The sequence below is a fragment of the Notolabrus celidotus genome, unplaced genomic scaffold, assembly GCF_009762535.1.
Source record: "Notolabrus celidotus isolate fNotCel1 unplaced genomic scaffold, fNotCel1.pri scaffold_389_arrow_ctg1, whole genome shotgun sequence".
Lineage (NCBI taxonomy): Eukaryota > Metazoa > Chordata > Actinopteri > Labriformes > Labridae > Notolabrus > Notolabrus celidotus.
The window spans coordinates 8,030-29,605 of NW_023260208.1; the positions used below are offsets into that span (position 1 = coordinate 8,030).

The 21,576-nt window shown below is 42.3% G+C and overlaps 1 protein-coding gene across 1 annotated transcript; it reads left to right on the forward strand.

The window, feature by feature from the left end:
• Positions 1–546: 546 nt before the first annotated feature.
• LOC117809735 (collagen alpha-1(XIV) chain-like) lies at positions 547–19,603 on the forward strand (the record flags this gene model as incomplete). The annotated part of the gene is made up of 11 exons (XM_034679204.1): positions 547–562; positions 1,291–1,365; positions 5,926–6,065; positions 8,746–8,869; positions 14,534–14,677; positions 14,769–14,933; positions 16,921–16,959; positions 17,074–17,212; positions 17,302–17,444; positions 19,074–19,183; positions 19,508–19,603. Coding segments are annotated over exons 1-11 (1,191 nt in total), but the record flags the coding sequence as incomplete, so codon positions are not given.
• Between the last annotated feature and the right edge of the window lie 1,973 nt (positions 19,604–21,576).

Genomic DNA, 21,576 nt, shown 5'->3' on the forward strand with positions numbered 1-21,576 from the left:
TCATAGACCTTTCTGGAGTCCCTGAGCTCCCTTGTCTCGTAGGTTCCTCTGGATCTCTGCTGCTGTGGACGTGGTCCAGACTCCAGCTGCTACAACTACTACTATCCTTCTCCCCACTATCATCTCTCTCTCTCTCTCTTCATCTCCCTCTATCCCTCTCTCCAACACGGTCTCAGCAGATGTGTGTCTAACATGAGTCTGGTCCTGCTGGAGGTTTCTGCCTGTTAAAGGAAGTTTGTCCTTGCCACTGTAACTTGCTAAATGCTGCAAAGTGCTCTGCTCATGGTGGATTAAGATGAGATCAGACTGAGTCCTGTCTGGAAGAGGGGACTGGATCTGATCCGGTCTTGATGTTGGGATTTGGTGCTTTAATATAAAGCAGATATATCGTTCTTCGGTTTGCACTCCAGAAACAAACTTGAAGTCTTTTGGAGTCCTGTGTGAATACCGCTCACTGAAAGTAATGAGATAAGACCCGAGAGAGGGAGGAGAAGGTAAAGAAAGCGACAGACAGGAGATGAAACAAAAACAGGAGAGGCTGAAGAAATGAAACAAAGACACAGTGAGAGTGATAAGAGCTGAATATAGAACGGTTTCCCCTCCCAGATCAGGTATTTGTTTGCTCAGAGCGGCTCCCCCCTGTGCGCCGCAGCCGCTCTGCAGAAACCCTCCACACTGATTTATTACTTTGTTTTGATGCAAATGAACGCCACAGCCTTTTTCTCCAAATGACTATCCCCGTCGCTGCAGGCAGCCTCCGCCGAGCCCTCCCTACCTACCATCAGCAGTAATTCCCGCCTCAGGTATCTGATTTACTGCCTAAACAGCTCCGAGTGAACGAACCGCGGGCGTCTGAGCGGCGTGCGTTTGGAGGGGGCAGCTGGTTTATCTGTGTTCTCCGCCCCCCCACGCCGAATAAAGGTGTGCAGTTGAAAGTGGAGACAGTGGGAGTTTGATTTAGTCTGCTGCAGACGCTGTGATCAATCCAGAAAATTACACGGTAGCTGGAATCACAGAGTGGATGTGGTTATTTCACACGCTCCGTGTGTTATATACGTCTCTCTGCGGCCGTCTGAGGAGCGCTTCTTCTTCTCTTGTTTTTTTTTTTTGAGGGGAAATTCTGGTGTGGTGATGGTTTTATGATGAACGTTGTTTTGATTACAGGTTCTCATATCTTTATGTGTGTGTGTGTGTGTGTGTGTGTGTGTGTGTGTGTGTGTGTGTGTGTGTGTGTGTGTGTGTGTGTGTGTGTGTGTGTGTGTGTGTGTCATGTTTATTTTATCTCTGCAGTACCCGTCCCAACTCCGGCGCCGACCAAGCCCCCCACCACAACGCCGCTACCCACAATCCCTCCTGCCAAGGAAGGTAAGAGCAGATATATGATTTTTTTTTAAACACATTTTAAATCGCATTTTTAAAATTCAATTATTTTGCTCCTTTTTTTTTTTTTTTTACTGTTTATTTTGATTTTTCACAGCTTGACACACAATGTGTTCATAACTTACCAACTATGTAAGGAAGAAAGAAAAATAAAATATATATAATATAAAGAAAAATGAAATAAACATAAATATATATATAGATTAAAATATATTTAAGAAAATATATAATACAAATAATAATATTATCATTGATTAATTAATTTTTTTTAACTGTTTATTTTGATTTTTCACAGCTCAACACACAATTTCTACATTACTTACAACAATGTAATGAAAGAAAAATAAAGAAAAATATAAAATAAAGAAATATTAAATAAACATTAAACATACATAATTTTTTTTATTATAAACATATATATAATAAAAATAATCTGCATTTTAAACAGTATTTACATCCATATTAACAAATTTAAAAAAAAACTAGAAATAATGATAATTATATAAAAAAAATAATAATGATAATAAGAAGAAAATTAAAAAATATATATATAAATTTAATTAAATGTAATGAAAATAAGAAAAATAAGAAAAATATTATTATTATGAGAATAATAAAAGAATAAATAAATAAAAACATAAATAGATAACTTAAATTAAATTGAATTCAATTTATTGTAATTTAAAAAAATAATAAGAAGAAAATAAAAACATAAATGTAATTTAATGTAATGAATATAATAATAAGAAAAATATTGTTACAATGATAATAATAAAATAATAAACAATTAAAAATAAATAGATAACTTCAATTTAATTGAATTAAATTTAATGTAATTTAAAAAAAGAAGAAGAAGAAAATAATAAAAAAAAAAATAATAAGAAAAATATTATTATAATGATAATAATAAAAGATGAAATAAATAAATAGATAACTTTAATTTAATTTAATTTAATTTAAATAATAATAAAAATAATGATAAGAATAATAATACAAGAAGGACAAAAATAAAAACATTTCTATAATTTAATTTAATTTAATTTAAATTTAAAAAATGAATGATAATAAAGTGGCCCTTTACTTCACCAACATAGTCAGGGCATGGCTCCACCTTCAAACAAACACATCCCTGCAGTCTCCTCTGAGAGTGGTTATTTTCATCATGGCTTCAGAAGGATCAGCCTTAACTTATCTTCAGTGTCCTTAGAAATAAATAAGATATCATGGGGTTAGAAAGAGATGATGCCTTTACTCTCTGTAGGATTTACTCCTCCCGCTCTAACTGTAGTGATTTTATTTCTCCCCAGCACAGCGGCTAAGTTTAGCTCTCTGTCCGCCCCCTTCTTCAGCGTTATGAATCAAACAGTGACATGTTGGTTGTTGAGGTGAAGAGTTTGATGTGTCTGCATGAGTGATGCTCAGTAAATCAGCTTTAACTGTTCTCCTCCCACGCTGGGATGTGTGTTTAAACGCACACAGACACACTTATTTATGGGGGGGGGGTAAAGAAAAGAGGGGTGATTTTCTGTCCCACATTTCTCACACATGCATGGAGAACGTATAATCACGGCGAGGAGTCGTCAGCAGACGCATCATTTTGTGTTGTCTTAAGTATCTTAAATGTAAAGGTGGTAAAAGTTGGATATCTTACTGCAGTTTTTATCTCCTCAAACATGTAATTCACATTCTGCACACATCTGTCAACACTCAGTCAGTGTTTCTTATAGAAACCACAGCCCGACTGTCAGAACTGTGAGGAGATTTAAAAAAAACACAGAACATAGAACATGTCTCTACTTCAAGATATGATTGGTTCATAATCAGAATCATCAGACTCAGAATTGACCACAAGATGGTCTTCATCTTCAGACCCACCCTCCTCTCTTTCACTGTCCTGATCAAAGAGGAGAGCCAGGGTTATCACCTGTTTACTCCTGCTGCTCATGTTGTAAAGCTCTGACAGAGAGTGGAGCATGTGTAGATTCAGAGTATGATAGTATAATGTTGGTAGGACTCCCTGCAGAGAATCTGTATAGGTTTTTCCTGTCCCCTGCTGTAGGGTTAGGGTTAGGGTTAGGGTTAGGTTTAGGGTTAGGGGGTTAGGATTAGGATTAGGGTTAGGATTAGGGTTAGGGTTAGGGTTAGGGTTAGGTTGAGGAGTAGGGTTAGGGTTAGGGTTAGGGTTAGGGTTAGGGTTAGGGTTAGGATTGGGGTTAGGGTTAGGATTAGGGTTAGGATTAGGGTTAGGGTTAGGGTTGTGATTAGGGTCAGGGTTAGGGTTAGGGTTAGGGTTAGGGTTAGGGTTGTGATTAGGGTTAGGGTTAGGGTTAGGATTAGGATTAGGGTTAGGATTAGGGTTAGGGTTAGGGTTAGGGTTAGGATTAGGGTTAGGATTAGGTTTAGGGTTAGGGTTAGGGTTAGGATTAGGATTAGGGTTAGGGTTAGGATTAGGGTTAGGGTTAGGGTTAGGGTTAGGGTTAGGATTAGGGTTAGGGTTAGGGTTAGGGTTAGGGTTAGGGGTTAGGGGTTAGGGTTAGGGTTAGGGTTAGGGTTAGGATTAGGGTTAGGATTAGGTTTAGGGTTAGGGTTAGGGTTAGGATTAGGATTAGGGTTAGGGTTAGGATTAGGGTTAGGGTTAGGGTTAGGGTTAGGGTTAGGGTTAGGATTAGGGTTAGGGTTAGGATTAGGGTTAGGGTTAGGGTTAGGGTTAGGGTTAGGATTAGGGTTAGGGTTAGGGTTAGGGTTAGGACTAGCGTTAGGGTTAGGGTTAGGATTAGGATTAGGGTTAGGGTTAGGGTTAGGATTAGGGTTAGGGTTAGGGTTAGGGTTAGGGTTAGGGTTAGGGTTCGGATTAGGGTTAGAAATAGAACTCAATTTAAGTAAACAGAACCAGAACCAAACTCAAGCAAACTGTACCAGAACCGAACCAGAACCAAACTCAAGCAAACAGAACCAGAACCGAGCCAGAACCGAACCAGAATCTAAACAGAACCGAACCAGAACCGAACCAGAACCGAGACAGAACCGAGACAGAACCGAACTAGAGCCGAATCAGAACCGAACCAGAACCAACTGAACCAGAACCGAACCAGAACCGAACCAGAACCGAACCTGAACAGAACCAGAACCGAACCAGATCCGAACCCAAGCAAACAGCACCTGAACCGAGCCAGAACCGAACCAGAACCAAACCGAACCAGAACCGAACCAGAACCAAACCCAAGCAACCAGAACCGAACCAGAACCGAGCCAGAACTGAACCAGAACCGAACCAGAACCGAACCAGAACCAAACCCAAGCAACCAGAACCGAACCAGAACCGAACCAGAACCGAACCAGAACCGAACCAGAACCGAACCCAAGCAAACCGAACCAGAACCGAACCCAAGAAAATAGAACCAGAACTGAGCCAGAACCGGGCCAGAACCGAACTAGAACCGAACTCAAGCAAACAGAACCAGAACCAAACTCAAGCAAACAGAACCAGAACCAAACTCCAGCAAACATTATTAATGTCCTCAGGAACACAACAGTCTGTTCTAGATCAAACGTTTACACTGAGATACTAATCTGCTTGATGCTGAGTCACTAAAGACAATCAGCGTTTAGATTTCCTGACTTCCCTGAACGCAGCATCAGAAACGATGGATCCCACCTCCATTCAACAAACAAACATTGTAGACGTAGTTTTCTTCTCCTCTTGAGGACAGACCTGACAAAGCTTGACTGTGGACTTTTGACTAATCTGCATCATGATGTTGTTATTTCAGCAAACTGAAGACCCGTTCATTACAAGAACATCACAAGAACATCACAAGAACATCTTTTAGACACATTAAGATCTGTGAAGTTGATTCTGTTGATTTAAGGGATGTAAATATTCAGGGAATAGTTTTAATTATCATCCATAACCTCTCAGCTGTTTTCTCTCTCCTCCTCTTCTTCCTCATCCACATATTCATCATAACTTGCCGTCTCAACGTCTCTGTTTCTTATTAACGTGAAGACTTATGACTGCAAACCGACAACAGCTGAAATTAACTGGCTTCAAATATTCTGCATCAGCACTTTCCCCTGCAGAAAGCTTGATTAATGCCGGCTGCACGGAGAGCTTATACTGAGCAATAAGCTCAGTTTGGTCTGATGTGGTTTGAGAGAGTGTTCGCAGTAAACAAAGAGCAGAATTAAATCTGCCTGCAGATCAATCCGGCTCCGGCTGGACCTTAAATTTGATTTTATTAGAGGAGAAAGGAAGTGATTGGATTGAGTGAGGCTACTTTGTGTTTCACATTCAATTATTTTTTCCATTTGTTTAATCATTTATTATCTGAGACTTCTTCAGATCGAATCAATCTAAAGTTCACTTCAATCAAAAGCTGATTTTCTTTTATCGCTGACTCGTCATCCATTAAAATCAAGTTCCAGTTTGTTTAGTTGAACACTGAAGTAAAACTGAAATTCAATCAATGTTTGGAAGCGGACAAAGAAAGAAGGAAAGGAAATAAAAGTGATATTTAAAGTTTCAGCTATCTTCTCTTGGTCCAGTCTGTAAGGCAGCCAAAGCAGACCTGGTCTTCCTGGTCGACGGTTCCTGGAGTATCGGTGACGACAACTTCCTGAAGATCATCCGCTTCCTGTACAGCACCACAGGAGCTCTGGACCGGATCGGCCCGGATGGCACACAGGTACCACAGACAGAACACAGGATATACTATATGTACAAATAAGTTAGTTCTGCAGCACATAGACAGTATAAACGTGGCTTAGATTTACTAGTAAACTAATTCAAGTCTAAGAAACCATTAAAGGTGACATATCATGCAAAATGTTCTTTTTAATGGTTCTCTACCTGAAATCTGTGTCCCTGTCTACAAACCCCCTGAAAAGTCAAAGAATCCATTCTGCCCCTGTTCTGATTTCTCCACCTTTCTGTAAATGTGTGCTGAAACCAGCCGTTTCAGTTTTCAGTGTTTTTCATACGTCACAACGCCATCCGGTCTGTAACAGGAAGTCAGAGCTCAGAGCTTGTTCAGCCCATAGACTGTATAAAATACAACTCAACCCCTCCTCCGTTTTTCATTACCTGCACACATGTGTGCTAACAAGGAGCTTAGGAGGGAGGCATGCTAGTTGTAGGCTGTCTTAATAAACACAAAGGTCGGTTTGACTCCCCACGTCTGCAGATTTGAAGATCTAGTGGATGACTTTTATTTATCATGGAAAAGTGCTAGCGCTAGTTAGCATAGCCACATAGCTACATGTTCATAGCTGTAGCTGTGTACCAAGACACACGTAGACATGCTGACAAATAAAACAACAAGAAACACTAAATCTGTGACCAATGGTTCAGAAAGGTCCTGCTGCAGGCGCCTCTCCGTCAGGATCAGATTCTGGATCAGATTCAGAGGGTTGAAGTAACGTGATCTCTGAGCAGCCGTGTATATTCAGCCAACATGTAAACATTAGATCAACGTGCTGGAGAGCCGAGGCCACACCCACTTCCTGAGGGGGCGTGGTCAGAGAGAAAACAGAGTGTTCTGAGGAGGACTGAAGAAGAGGGTTTTTCAGGCAGACCAGAATCTGATTTCAAAGTGTTTTTTTGAGCATAAACTTTAAAGACATGTTTTGGGGACCTCTTAGACCAATATATGTTGATGAAAAAAGCGTGATATGTCACCTTTAATCATTTCTATTAGCAGGTATCTAGGTGGTTGCTAGTAAGCTAGTCAACCTTTTAAGACTTACTAGTAAACTAATAAGGTCCCAAAAAAAATGAAAAAACTTACACATATTCATGGCATCAGGACGCACAAAAAAGTCAGTGGCACCCATATTCAAAACTCAACAGGAAGAGCGCCACCTAGCTTTGAACATGAAAAATGGCGTCCAAATAAGGGTGCATACTAACGCTATTAACTTCGAGAGCTTTTCTCCGATTCAGTCCAAATCAAGGGCAACCTATAGTAGACACCTTGACGAGAAAAAATTATCAGAACAAATTTTGATCAGACAAGAAATGTGGGCGTGGCAGGCGTTTAGGCGGGGCATCAAACGCACATACAGCTTTGAATGTGAAGAATGACGCCCAAATAAGGGTGCATACTTTTGAGAGCTCCTCCTAGAGTTTTTCTCCAATTCACTTCAAACAAGGCACATTCTATAGCCGACATATTGACGATTGTAAAACCATTAGAGGCATTTTGTTCAGACTAAAATTGTGGGCGTGGCAGACTGTCAAGTTTGGAGGTTTTCTTGGCAATCTGCCAAAAACTTGGAACATTTGCACCACCTAAGGGGCACAGGTGGTATATACTGTCAGATCTTGATTTGACATCATGTGGTGGCGGTTTACATGTGGCGGCGGCTCGCGTAGGCGGCGGCTGCGGGTGTGCGAGGGACCGTTCATCGCCGCTTGCGGCTTTAATTCTATAATCAATTTGCCATCACTTTTAAGCATGTAAGAGATGACTTCATGGATAGCCATAGACTGCATGTCTTTCAATGTAGACTTCCACTGAAAGGAACATATTAGACTATTTAGGAACTAAATTAAGAACTAAATTTAGACTGTCATACCAGCTTGATCATCACTAAAAAATGTCCTTGAAATATCCTGGAATTTCCTGCTCACTATTTTACTTGCAAACAAGTAAGTTCCCAAAATCCTAAACTTGTATTATTATTTAGCATTTTGGTGGTTAATAATACACTTATTAACATTTTTAGGCTAACCGCTACTAACTAGCAAATTAATTAACTAGTAAGCTAATTAGCGAGTAAAGTAGTGAGGTCTTTCAAGTGTTACAATTTGACATTTTGGTGGTTATTTATTTATTTAAATATATTTTGGGGCGCTTTTTTTTTGCCTTTTTTTATTGATAGTACAGCTGAAGAGAGACAGGAAATGTAGTAGAGGGGAATAGAGATTGATGGTCACAGCCAGGAGTCGACCTCTGCAAGCGCTTAGACCTCTGGGCCACCAACGCCCCATTATGGTGGTTATTTGTAAGCTAGAAAACATTTTAAGGCTCACTAGTAATCTAGTTATCTCTCTCTTGTATCACTAGTAAAGATTTTAGACTCGTCAACATGTCACAGCTTTTGCTCTCTCTTAGTTAACTAGGTAGTGTTTCAGCATTAAACTGGTTAACTAGTTCTGTCAAAGACTGAACTAGTGAAGGAAACTGACATCAAGGAACGGCGTTCCATAGAGGCGGGCCTTAAGCCTCCACTCAGCTGTCCTCCTTATTATTTCACTTTCTGTATAACTCTGAAACTATATGGTTTCTCAGTGGATGGTTATCAAAAAAAAGACCTCCAACAGCATTATTTATTCATATCTTATGTTCTGTTGTTGTCCGACAGGTGGCCATCGCCCAGTTCAGCGACGACGCCCGCACAGAGTTCAAACTGAACTCTCACAACGACAAAGAGCAGCTGCTGGAGGCCATCAACAAGATCGCCTACAAGGGAGGAAACACAAAGACAGGTAGAGGATTCAAAGCGTCCAATCTGTCCTCATGTAGACCTGCTCTCTGGACTTAAAGTGAGATTAAGTTCTGTTTTTTCTCAGGAGGAAAAAGTGTAAAAAAAGACATCAGTGTGAGACAAATCTAACGTTCACACACACACACACACACACAATTCCCCAACATGATCAATCCTCATTCAGCAGCAGGCAGCCACACACAGATGATTAAACCTGCAGGGTGAAGCACTTTGATGCTCTTGTCATGTCACGGTTCACACATACGTCCATGCTAATCATGTGAAATAAGACCTTGTGCATGTTTGGCATTAATACCTCCACCCTGTACGTGTATAAGTGCACAGAAGCATATGTTTCTGAGTGTGTGTGTGTGTGTGTAATGAGGAGACGTCTGTGGGGAAACAAGAGGAGGTGTGTAGTCATTAATCAGAGTTTACAAAGCAGCCGCTGCCGCCGCCGCCGCGCTCGTTCCTCCTGCAGGGCCGAGGCTGCGGAGGATAGATGTGTAACAGCGTCACCGCCGGGGAGAGAGAGAGCGTCCCACTGTTAATGTCACTCTGTAAAACACTAATCCTCTGTTTCTATCAGAGGGAGCAGAGAGCGGAGGAGCACTCAATCTCATCGCTCGGCTCACTGCAATTAAAATCTGTTTCCCGGCGTCCCCACGGGCCCCAGGAGTGTTTGATTACTGGATCTATTGAAATACCTGCTGCTGCTGGGAGCCCGGGGTGAAGTGTAACGGCTCTGTGTCCAAATATCAAAACAGGAGATACTGATGTTGATTTCTGGATCTGAGTTAGAGGATGGAAGATCCCAACATAGAGACGAGTTTGCTTCTGCTCGTTAGGAGGACACATCGACTCTTGCGCGCCGGTTTTAATGAGATGGGATCATTAAAGAGAGAGAGCACGGCGCTCTTTGCTCTGTCTCAGAGAACGAGAGATCATTTTTGTTTCTAACATCCCTTTTTCATATCAGGGAGTCGTGCAGCAAGTTTTAAGACCACCAGATAAGATCCGTGTCCCGTCTGTCTCTGATCCATCACAGCACCAGATCTGATAGGCGTCGATTTCGTCCACATTTTGCCACCTCTGGGTCCAAATACTGCGTCTGAAATCCCAAACTTTCAACACCTTAAGGCGTGTACACACTACAGGATAATCAGGCTCATTTTGGTCCCGATGTCCCACTTACAATCAAAGCCAGCAAAGGTCTGATTGTCTGATGTTTGCAAACAACATGGTGTCTGATGTTCCTGTGGTGTGGGGTGTGTTCAGAGTGATTCTGTACGTGGGGCGATGGTGGCCTAGCAGTCCAAGCGCCCCACGTACAGAGGCTACAGTCCTCGTTGCAGGGGTCGCCGGTTTGATTCCCGGCCGGTCAACCATTTCCTGCATGTCCTCCCCCGCTCTCTACTCCCCACATTTCCTGTCTCAATCAATCAATCAATCAATCAATCTTTATTTGTATAGCGCCAAATCACAACAAACGTTATCTCAAGACGCTTTTACAAACATAGGAGGTCTAGACCACACTATGTCAAATTATGAACAGAGACCCAACACCAAGACAGGGTAAGACTCAGTCTGACCCCACCTTAATCCATCATGAGCATTGCACATCGCAGTATTTAGCTAGTTACAGTGGAGAGGACAAACTTCCTTTTAACAGGCAGAAACCTCCAGCAGGACCAGACTCATGTTAGACAGCCATCATGCCTCGACTGAGTTGGGTCTGGAAAGACAGATAGAGGGGAGTAAGAGAGAGAGGTGATAGTGATGAGACGAGTCGTAGAAGCTGTTGCCGCTGGAGTCCAGCACGTCCGTATCAGCTGGAGTCCAGATCGTCCACAGCAGGAGGACGTCTACGGCAGCTCAGAGGAATCTACGAGACAAGGGAGCTCAGGGACTCCAGAAAGGTCTATGGTTAGTAACTTTAATGGGACAGGCAGAGTTAAAGTAAGTGATGAGGGGGTTGGGGGGGAAGAAGGTGAGCTAGGATCCCAGTGTGTCAGTGTGCCAGTTCCCCCGGCAGTCTAGGCCTATAGCAGCATGACAAAAGCTGGTCCAAGCCTGATCCAGCTCTAACTATAAGCTTTATCAAAAAGGAAAGTTTGAAGCCTACTCTTAAAAGTAGAGAGGGTGTCTGCCTCCCGGACCCTGACTGGTAGATGATTCCAAAGGAGAGGGGCCTGATAACTGAAGGTTCTACCTCCCACACTACTTTTAGAGATTTTAGGTACAACTAGCAAGCCTGCATGTTGGGAGCGTAGAGTTCTAGAGGGGTAATAGGGCACTATGAGGTCTTTAAGATATGAGGGTGTCTGATTTTTAAGGGCTTTGTAGGTTAAAAGAAGGATTTTAAATGCTATTCTACATTTTATTGGGAGTCAGTGTAGAGAAGCTAACACTGGAGAAATGTGCTCCCTCTTCCTAGTTTTAGTCAATACTCGAGCTGCTGTCTCTCTTCAGCTGTCCTGTAAAATAAACGCAAAAAGGCCAAAAATATAACTTTCAGAGTGATTCTGTCCGGTTGGAGCCGCTCAGAAGGCCTCAGAAGGAGAGATCGTAAATAAGATAAGATATACTTTGTTGGTCCCCCATTGGGGGAAATCCATTTAATATTTGAGACTAGAAATCCTGTAGTGTGTGGGATGCTCCAAGAGAAGCCGAGCACGCACAGTGTGTGATGTCACGTGTACCGGAGCAAGAGCCAATCATGACGCGAGCTGACTCAGCTGATTGACGGAGGAGGAAGTGAAGACAAACAAAAACATGGCGCCGGTGAAAACTCGCCCTGTAATGAATACAGCCCACATTCCCGCCGTCTCCATGACGTTTTCCATCATCGTTTTTCTCTTTAGTGTGTTTTTTCAGAAAGTAAGAGGCTGAAAACAATCATCATTGCCTCTTCCTGTTGGTCCGCCATGTTTGTTTACACCAAAGTCACGTTTTACTACGTGAGATTTTAGAATATTGAGCGTGAAGAACCTGATACTCTGCTGAAGAATGGGTTAGTGTTACTAGAAGATCAGAAGAGAGAGATCTTGTCTTTTGTTGTCATCAAGTGTGTGGTCTCTAAATGTGTGAAGGTTTGAAGAATCCTGTAATGTGTGCCAGCTTTAAGAGTATCAGGATCAGCGGGAACGCAATGGAGTGGATCCAGAGGAAGTTAACACATTGACTAGAATAGAAACCAGTCAGATCTGGTGCCGTGACAGACCAAGGCGGAGAGTAACAGCCAAATTCCACCAGATCCACCAGATCTCTGATCCGTCACAGCACCGGATCTGATAGGTTTCTATTCTAGTCAATGTGTTAACTTCCACTGGATCCACTCTGTCTCGTTCCGGCTGACATCAGCCTTCCACCAGATCCCTGTCCGGTCCGTCTCCCTGATCTCTCGTCCGCCAAAACCCAACAACCGCAGGACAGCTGGAGTCATGTGACCGAGGTTTTTCCCCGCTGTAATCACTGAATCAAGGATTCTCCTCCTCCTCCTCTCCTCATCCATGTTGTCTTTCTGGTCCTCTGAAAACCTCTGACCTGTTGACTGCAGGCCTGGCTCCGCTCATCGGATCAGAGACGCAGCCAGGATGCAACGGAGTGGATCCAGCGGAAGTTAACACATTGACTAGAATAGAAACCTCTCAGATCTGGTGCTGTGACAGGCCGGACACGGATCTGGTGGAATTTGGTTGTGAGACTCTGATCTGGCACATATCTGAGCCCTCCGGATCAGATATGCAAGACTTCTATTTTTGCCGGATTAATAACGAAATGTATTTATTGGGACAAACCCCTTGAGATGTGTCATCTCGGTTTTTTTTTGGGCGAGTAACAGCTGAATTCCACCAGATCTGTGTCCGGTCTGTCTCCGATCCATCACAGCACTGGATCTGAAAGGTTTCCATTCTAGTCAATGTGTTAACTTCCACTGGATCCGCTCTGTCTCGTTCCGGCTGACATTGGCCTTCCACCAGATCCATGTCCGGTCCGTCTCCCTGCTCTCTCGTCCGTCAACACCCACCAGTTGTGCTTCATTTCGTCCACCTTTTGCCACTTCTTGGTCCAAAAACTGCGACTAAAAATCCCAAACTTTCAACACCTTAGTCAACAAACTAGTTAGAGGCATAGAGGTGGCTACGAGTGTGTTTGTAACACCCCACATGTCCAGGCTGTCGCTTCAACATTTGAGTCAAAGCTCTGCTGCTTATTCCATTTTGAGGTTTTTGTTTTATAATTGTTTTTTCACATTAGTTATCGCTAAATGAACAAGTCTGCCAGTAGTAAGAGACATCCAAGATCACACCGAGGATGTTTAACCTCAAAAAGAAAGACATAAAATGGATGTAAACAAAGACAAGAACACACTTTCTCCTTGAGGCTCAGACCTCTCCCAGATCCGTTTCCAGTCCGTCTCCGTGCTCTCTCGTCCGGTTGCGTTTTCAGAACGCAGCATGGATCAGGACCTCCGGACAGCTGGAGTCATGTGACCGAGGTTTTCCCCTTAGTAATCACTGAATCAAGGATTCTCCTCCTCCTCTCCTCATCCATGCTGTCTTTCTGGTCCTCTGAAAACCTCTGACCTGTTGACTCCAGGCCTGGCTCCGCTCATCAGATCAGAGACGCAGCCAGGATGCAACGGAGTGGATCCAGTGGAAGTTAACACATTGACTAGAATAGAAACCTATCAGATCTGGTGCTGAGACGGACCGGACACGGATCTGGTGGAATTTGGTTGTGAGTCTCTGATCTGGCAGGTTGGAGCCTGACCGTCTCCGATCCGTCACAGCACCAGATCTGATAGGTTTCTATTCTAGTCAATGTGTTAACTTCCACTGGATCCACTCCGTTGCGTTCCGGCTGCGTCTCTGATCCGGCAGGTCGGAGTCCTCCGGATCAGATACACAAGACTTCTATTGTTGCCGGATGCCGGAGCACGACGCATCAATCTCAACAGAGCAGATGGAGCGGGACAGGAAGTCAGGTTTCACCAAAACAAAATGAAAACATCCGGTTAATTTTCAGAATAAAAGACTCTGTGTTATCACCAGATCGTATTTCACTTAACTACAACAACAAACCAAAGTCATGATGAGCAGAGCCAGGCCTGGAGTCAACAGGTCAGAGGTTTTCAGAGGACCAGGAAGACAACATGGATGAGGAGAGGAGGAGGAGGAGGATCCTTGATTCAGGGATTACAGCGGGGAAAACCTCGGTCACATGACTCCAGCTGTCCTCCTCGCAGCAAATGTGTGTATAAAGCTTGACTTTAAGTTGGACATGATGTCTTGGATTGTGGATGAACTCACCTTGAAGGCCGGTGTTTGAAAGAAGATGAAGAGTTCAGGAGGAGCAGTTTTCTGTCTCTCCTGCTTTTATTGTTTTATTAAAGTTGGTCAACTATTTGCACACACATTCCTGCACCTTCAGGCTTCAGAAGTGGAAGAGAAACGTTTGGCAATGTGAGTTAAATATTTGGTTTATGTGGCAGAGCTGTTTTGTTTCTACAATCCCTCTCAAGAAAGCACGATTCAGGGAGTTTCACCAAGTTATGATCCCTCAGTGTCAGAGCAGCATGAGCACGAGGAGAAGGATTCATCTTCAGGCATTACTGTCTTGCATGCTGTGGTTAAACTGATGAGTCTGTCTGTCCAATCAGGTCGAGCCATCCAGCACGTGAAGGAGAACATCTTCACCACAGAGGGCGGAGTCAGGAGAGGGATCCCCAACGTCCTCGTGGTCCTCACTGACGGACGGTCTCAGGATGACGTCAACAAGGTGTCCAAGGAGATGCAGATGGAAGGTGAGAGCTGTGATTGGTTGAAGGTTTTTAAATGAAGTTAAAGCTGTAAGAACGTTTGACTGATCATGTTCCTGTCTGTCCTCCTGTGAAGGTTACATCGTGTTCGCCATCGGGTTCGCCGACGCCGACTACGGCGAGCTGGTGAGCATCGCCAGCAAGCCCAGCGACAGACACGTGTTCTTCGTGGACGACCTGGACGCCTTCAAGAAGATCGAAGAGAAGCTGGTGACCTTCGTGTGCGAGGCCGCCACCGCCAGTGAGTTCACACGGCTGTTTTTAATGCAGTGACTTCCACTACAGAGTCATGTCTGTGTTTAATGCAGTGACTTCCACTACAGAGTCATGTCTGTTCTTAATGCAGTGACTTCCACTACAGAGTCATGTCTGTTTTTAATGCAGTGACTTCCACTACAGAGTCATGTCTGTATTTAATGCAGTGACTTCCACTACAGAGTCATGTCTGTGTTTAATGCAGTGACTTCCACTACAGAGTCATGTCTGTGTTTAATGCAGTGACTTCCACTACAGAGTCATGTCTGTGTTTAATGCAGTGACTTCCACAACAGAGTCATGTCTGTTCTTAATGCAGTGACTTCCACTACAGAGTCATGTCTGTTTTTAATGCAGTGACTTCCACTACAGAGTCATGTCTGTATTTAATGCAGTGACTTCCACTACAGAGTCATGTCTGTTTTAATGCAGTGACTTCCACTGCAGAGTCATGTCTGTTTATAATGCAGTGACTTCCACTACAGAGTCAAGTCTGTTTTTAATGCAGTGACTTCCACTACAGAGTCATGTCTGTTCTTAATGCAGTGACTTCCACTACAGAGTCATGTCTGTTTTAAATGCAGTGACTTCCACTGCAGAGTCATGTCTGTTTATAATGCAGTGACTTCCACTACAGAGTCAAGTCTGTTTTTAATGCAGTGACTTCCACTACAGAGTCATGTCTGTTCTTAATGCAGTGACTTCCACTACAGAGTCATGTCTGTATTTAATGCAGTGACTTCCACTACAGAGTCAGGTCTGTGTTTAATGCAGTGACTTCCACTACAGAGTCATGTCTGTGTTTAATGCAGTGACTTCCACTACAGAGTCATGTCTGTGTTTAATGCAGTGACTTCCACTACAGAGTCATGTCTTTTTTTAATGCAGTGACTTCCACTACAGAGTCATGTCTGTTTATAATGCAGTGACTTCCACTACAGAGTCATGTCTGTTTATAATGCAGTGACTTCCACTACAGAGTCATGTCTGTATTTAATGCAGTGACTTCCACTACAGAGTCATGTCTGTTTATAATGCAGTGACTTCCACTACAGAGTCATGTCTGTTTTTAATGCAGTGACTTCCACTACAGAGTCATGTCTGTTTTTAATGCAGTGACTTCCACTACAGAGTCATGTCTGTGTTTAATGCAGTGACTTCCACTACAGAGTCATGTCTGTGTTTAATGCAGTGACTTCCACTACAGAGTCATGTCTGTTTATAATGCAGTGACTTCCATTACAGAGTCATGTCTGTATCTAATGCAGTGACTTCCACTACAGAGTCATGTCTGTTTTTAATGCAGTGACTTCAACTACAGAGTCATGTCTGTCTTTAATGCAGTGACTTCCACTACAGAGTCATGTCTGTCTTTAATGCAGTGACTTCCACTAAATAGTCATGTCTGTTTTTAATGCAGTGACTTCCACTACACAGTCATGTCTGTTTTTAATGCAGTGACTTCCACTACAGAGTCATGTCTGTTTTTAATGCAGTGACTTCCACTACAGAGTCATGTCTGTGTTTAATGCAGTGACTTCCACTACAGAGTCATGTCTGTTTATAATGCAGTGACTTCCACTAAATAGTCATGTCTGTTTTTAATGCAGTGACTTCCACTACACAGTCATGTCTGTTTTTAATGCAGTGACTTCCACTACAGAGTCATGTCTGTTTTTAATGCAGTGACTTCCACTACAGAGTCATGTCTGTGTTTAATGCAGTGACTTCCACTACAGAGTCATGTCTGTTTTTAATGCAGTGACTTCCACTAAATAGTCATGTCTGTTTTTAATGCAGTGACTTCCACTACAGAGTCATGTCTGTATCTAATGCAGTGACTTCCACTACAGAGCCATGTCTGTTTTTAATGCAGTGACTTCCACTACAGTCATGTCTGTTTTTAATGCAGTGACTTCCACTACAGAGTCATGATGCAGTGATTAACTCCACACCTCTTCTTTCTTCTCCAGCGTGTCCGTCCGTACCGATGAGCGGCAGCACGACACCAGGTATGACGTCACACCTGATTCTTTACAGCCAATCAGCATCTTGAATCATCAATCCGTCTCCACTCTGATCAGTGTGTTGTTTATGTTCTAAACCTTGTACCCGCCTGTCCTCAGGTTTCCGTATGATGGAGCTGTTCGGCCTGGTGGAGAACCGGTACAACAGCCTCTCTGGAGTCTCCATGGTCCCCGGCACCTTCAACACCTTCCCCTCTTTCCACCTGCACAGCGACGCGTTCCTGGCACAGCCGACCAAGTAACAGCCGTAGATCCTCTCTCTCTCATGAAACAGAACCTTGTGTTTGATGAATGTCTCATGCATGACGTCTCGTTCCTGCCTCACAGGTTCCTCCACCCTGAAGGTCTGCCGTCCGACTACACCATCACCCTGCTGTTCAGGCTGCTGCCCGATACTCCAGAGGAGCCCTTCGCCCTCTGGGAGATCCTCAACCAGAACAACGAGCCGCTGGTGGGAGTCATCGTGGACAGTGAGTCTGAGGTCTCTTACGTCTTCTGGTGCAGAGGAGACAGGAAGAAATGTGAAATAATTAAAAATAAAATATATTAGGTAGGATGAAATCAATTAAAGAAATCAGATAAATACCAGAAAATTGAATAAAATCATTACAATAAAATAAGATGAATATCAAAAATAAGAAAGAAATCAATAAAATAAGACTAGAAAAATATCAGAAAATAAAATAAAAACAATAAAATCAAATCAGATAAATATAAAAAAATAAGATAGAGGCAAAAAATATGAAATACGTAAAAAATAAAATAAAATAATTCTGATAAAATAAAAAAAAGAAATCAGATAAATACCTGAAAATTGAATAAAATCATTTCAATAGAATGAGATAAATACATAAAATGAAATCAATAAAATAAGACTTAAAAGTAGCAGAAAATAATAATAAAAACAATAAAATCAAATCAGATAAATATCACAAAATTAGGTAGAGGCAAAAAATATGAAATTTGCAAAAAATAAAATCAAATAATTCTGATAAAATCAATAAAAGAAATCAGATAAATATCAGAAAATGCAATAAAATCATTACAATACAATAAAATACAATAAATCAGATAAATATTAAAAGATAAAAATGAAATCTATACAATAAAATCAATAAAATAAAACTAAATATCAGAAAAAGATCAGAAAATAAAATAAAAACAATAAAATAAAATAAAGTAAAATCAGATAAATACCAGAAGAAATAAAATAAAAATGAAATAACAAAATAGGATAGAATATACAAACAAAAAAAGATGCTAAATAATGGTAATAAGCTTAATATCGCAGTCCAGAGCTAAAAATAAATGACCCAAAGTTAAAAGCCAATTAAAAAGTCAAGTCTTTAGTTTACTTTTGAAAGCAGACATAGAAAAACAGAAGGCTCTCTGTCCGGACCTTGTGAGGGACACATGAGGAACATTTAAAGGCAGAAGTAAAAACCAGGCATCTTTAGTTCACTCCAGTTTTTAAATAAGCCAATCAGAACCAGCACCTGTATCAGGACCTCATCACAGAGAAACACAGGATTATGGACACGTACACATACTCGCTTAAGTTATTTAGATCATGAACTGGATAGTGTTACGTGTCTGCAAGCTGCCTGACATGAAGGTCAGAGGTCATGGACAGGGACACTAACAAAAAGAAACTTAAAAACCTCAAATACAAACAAATGTAAGGCCTTTGGGGTCTAAAAGGTGGAGTGGAGGTGTGAAGCTCCACAGCCACACACAAACTCTACTACAAAGAGTAGACAAACTAAGGAACAGGCCTAAACCAACTGTAATCTAATCCCTCCTTCCCTCCACAACACATCCACAAACACACACACTCTCTCAACACACTCTTCAAACCAAACCTAGAGGCTCAACTGAAGGTGTTGTCTTGTCTGTTGCACACACCGTACTGAGGGAAAGGAGCTCCCTTTATTGAGCAGCCAGGCTGATGAGCTCAAGCTGGGTGCACTGAGGGCAGGTGCTCTCAATGATGGGCTCGCTGGAGGGCTCAGACTGCCTCCATCTGTAACAATAGATGGAGGACTTTCACACATGTCATAGACTTCCTGTTGAGGTGATTTTGTGTCTCTCTCTCACAGACGGAGGAAAGACGCTGACGTTCTTCAACAACGACTACAAAGGAGAGTTCCAGACCGTCACATTCGAAGGACCGGAGATCAAGAAACTGTTCTATGGAAACTTCCACAAGGTGAGGAACTCCCTCCTTCCTCCTCTTCCTCTCTCCTCTCTTCTCTCTCCTCTCTCCTCTCTCCTCTCTCCTCTCTCCTCTCTCCTCTCTCCTCTTCCTCCTCTTCCTCTCTCCTCTCCCCTCCGACTCAGTCGTCTGAGTCCTGACAGGCTGACTGTGTCGTGCCCTGATCCTGAACCTGAACCAGGCTCTGGGTCGTGTTGTGTTAGTGTCAGTGTGCGAGCGCTCAGGGACTCACTGACTGATCTGCACTCACTTCTGTCTGCTCGCTGTCAGCACAGCTTACCCCGCTTACCTCTCCACCTTTTGTTCCGCTCGCTGCAGATGTGTGCGAGCGTCGCCCGCATACAGAGCGATGTTCTAATCCTGGAGGGGCCGGAGTCGTACCTGCAGCTCCCTGCTCTGAGCAGGGACTCTCTCGTGAGCGGATGTGATTATGGATCAGAGGACGCGCTGATTTTGAAACTTATCTCTGCAGAGACGTCTCCCTTTGTCCCCCGTCTTCACTTTTAAAGACTCTGCGCTTCCCCCCTTTGGGTCGCAGAAGTTGAGTTTCCTGCAGCTTAGATAAACCCTGAATGTTTCTCTTAAATCCTGAAAAGCTGACATGGAGGAAATATGACAAGAGTGACGAAGCTCCTTTTATAGAGTGATAAGACGGCGTCGGTGTCAGCGTCAGACCTCACACTCTACAGGATTTAGGTTACAGATCTGCAGAGCTAACGCGGGTCAGAGAGGAGAAGCAGACTTCTGTGCTGCAGATTAAAAGTTGGCTGACCTGTTTTAAAATAAGCCGGCGTGACTTTCTTTTCTTTAACCTCCAGAACTCCTCGGATATTCAAAGATGAAAACTTGGACGAGTTCACTCTGAATCTTTCTTTGAGTGCAGAAACTCACACGTTTTACAAATCAGGCCAACAAATGAAGCGACCTAAATCCAACCTGAAACTTTGTTCTTCTTCTTACTTTGCAAACACAGTCCAGTGTCATCGGATGGGTTTGAAGAATCTCTCTGACATTCAGAGCAGCTTTTGCAGCTGTTTGCACCGCCAACATGAAGTGCTTTGTAAAAATAACACAAAGCAAAGAAATCAGACTCAGAGAAACATCTCCTCTGAGTCTTTAATGGATGAAGTATATCAGATTTGGGACACTGGTAGATTAACCTGCAGTGTTTTTATTCCTCCCGCCGTCCACAATAACATCACACACATCTGTGATTCTCTTGATTTCTCTTTCTTACATTAGTTTTTATTTGTTCTATCTTTTTTGTATGTGTGTGTACTTTTCAAAAGAAGAAGCTGTGATTCTCTTGATTTAGCAGCTTGTAACAGTAGTCTTCTCTCAGCCCACCGTGAATGCGTCTCTCCTCCCGGTGTTCCGGTTTTAAAAGTGACCCTGTAAACTGGAGACCTTCAGCTGAAAGTGTCAGTGTTTGTGTTTATCACTTTTTTTCATGTTTTTCTGCTTTTGGAGCACAATTTCAAGTTTGAGGAAATTTTATTTTTTCCGACAGGGTCAACTTTTTTGCCAATTTTATTTTTTTCCAAAAAAAAATTTGTCCCAAAAAAATTTTTTTTTTCAACTTTTTTTTTCAAAATTTTTTTTAAATATGTTTTTCAAAATTTTTTGTTCAAATTTTTTGTCAAAATCTTTTTTTCAAAAATTTTTTGTTCAAATTTTTTTTTCATTTTTTTTTTTCATTTTTTTTTTTCATTTTTTTTTTTTTCATTTTTTTCCAAAAACTATTCAAATTCATTGTTTTTTTCATCTGTGATTCACTTGAGCTGTGTAAACTCAAACACAGAGGGAGTTCCTGGGAATGCAAACTAGTTTAGTTTTTATTAAGATTTCAAAATATCCTCATCAGATATTTAATGATGGTCTAAAGACGTTTATGAGGGATGCATCCGGCTGAGAGTCTCCAGTTAACAGGGTCGCCGTTTAAAACAAAACACCGGCCGATCTCTGCGATCACGGCTTTTTGAGTCCAAAAGGATTTTAAAGCCGTGTTGAAACGTCTTTGCTACTCGCGCTTATCTCCTCTCACGTGTTGATTCAGTGAATCCATCTGTGATGAAATATAGCACCATCTAAAACAGACCAGCTGAGTCTCTTCATGCTAACAGGCTAACTGTTGTGTTGCTCATAATGATACCTGCCTGTCCGTCTGCTTCTATGGTGTCATCTGTGATGAATGGCATTCCTCTTTGTGTTACTGCCCTCTACTGGTCTGGTGGTGTACTGCATTTACTTTTTTCCCTCCATACGTCACTGGCCTGATTTACACAATCTAACCAGGACTTCAGCCCGCGGTTGAAACACAGACAACAATGGGGGACCAGGAACCTTTTAGTTCAGGGGAAAATAGTTCTGGGGGCTAAAAGACCCCA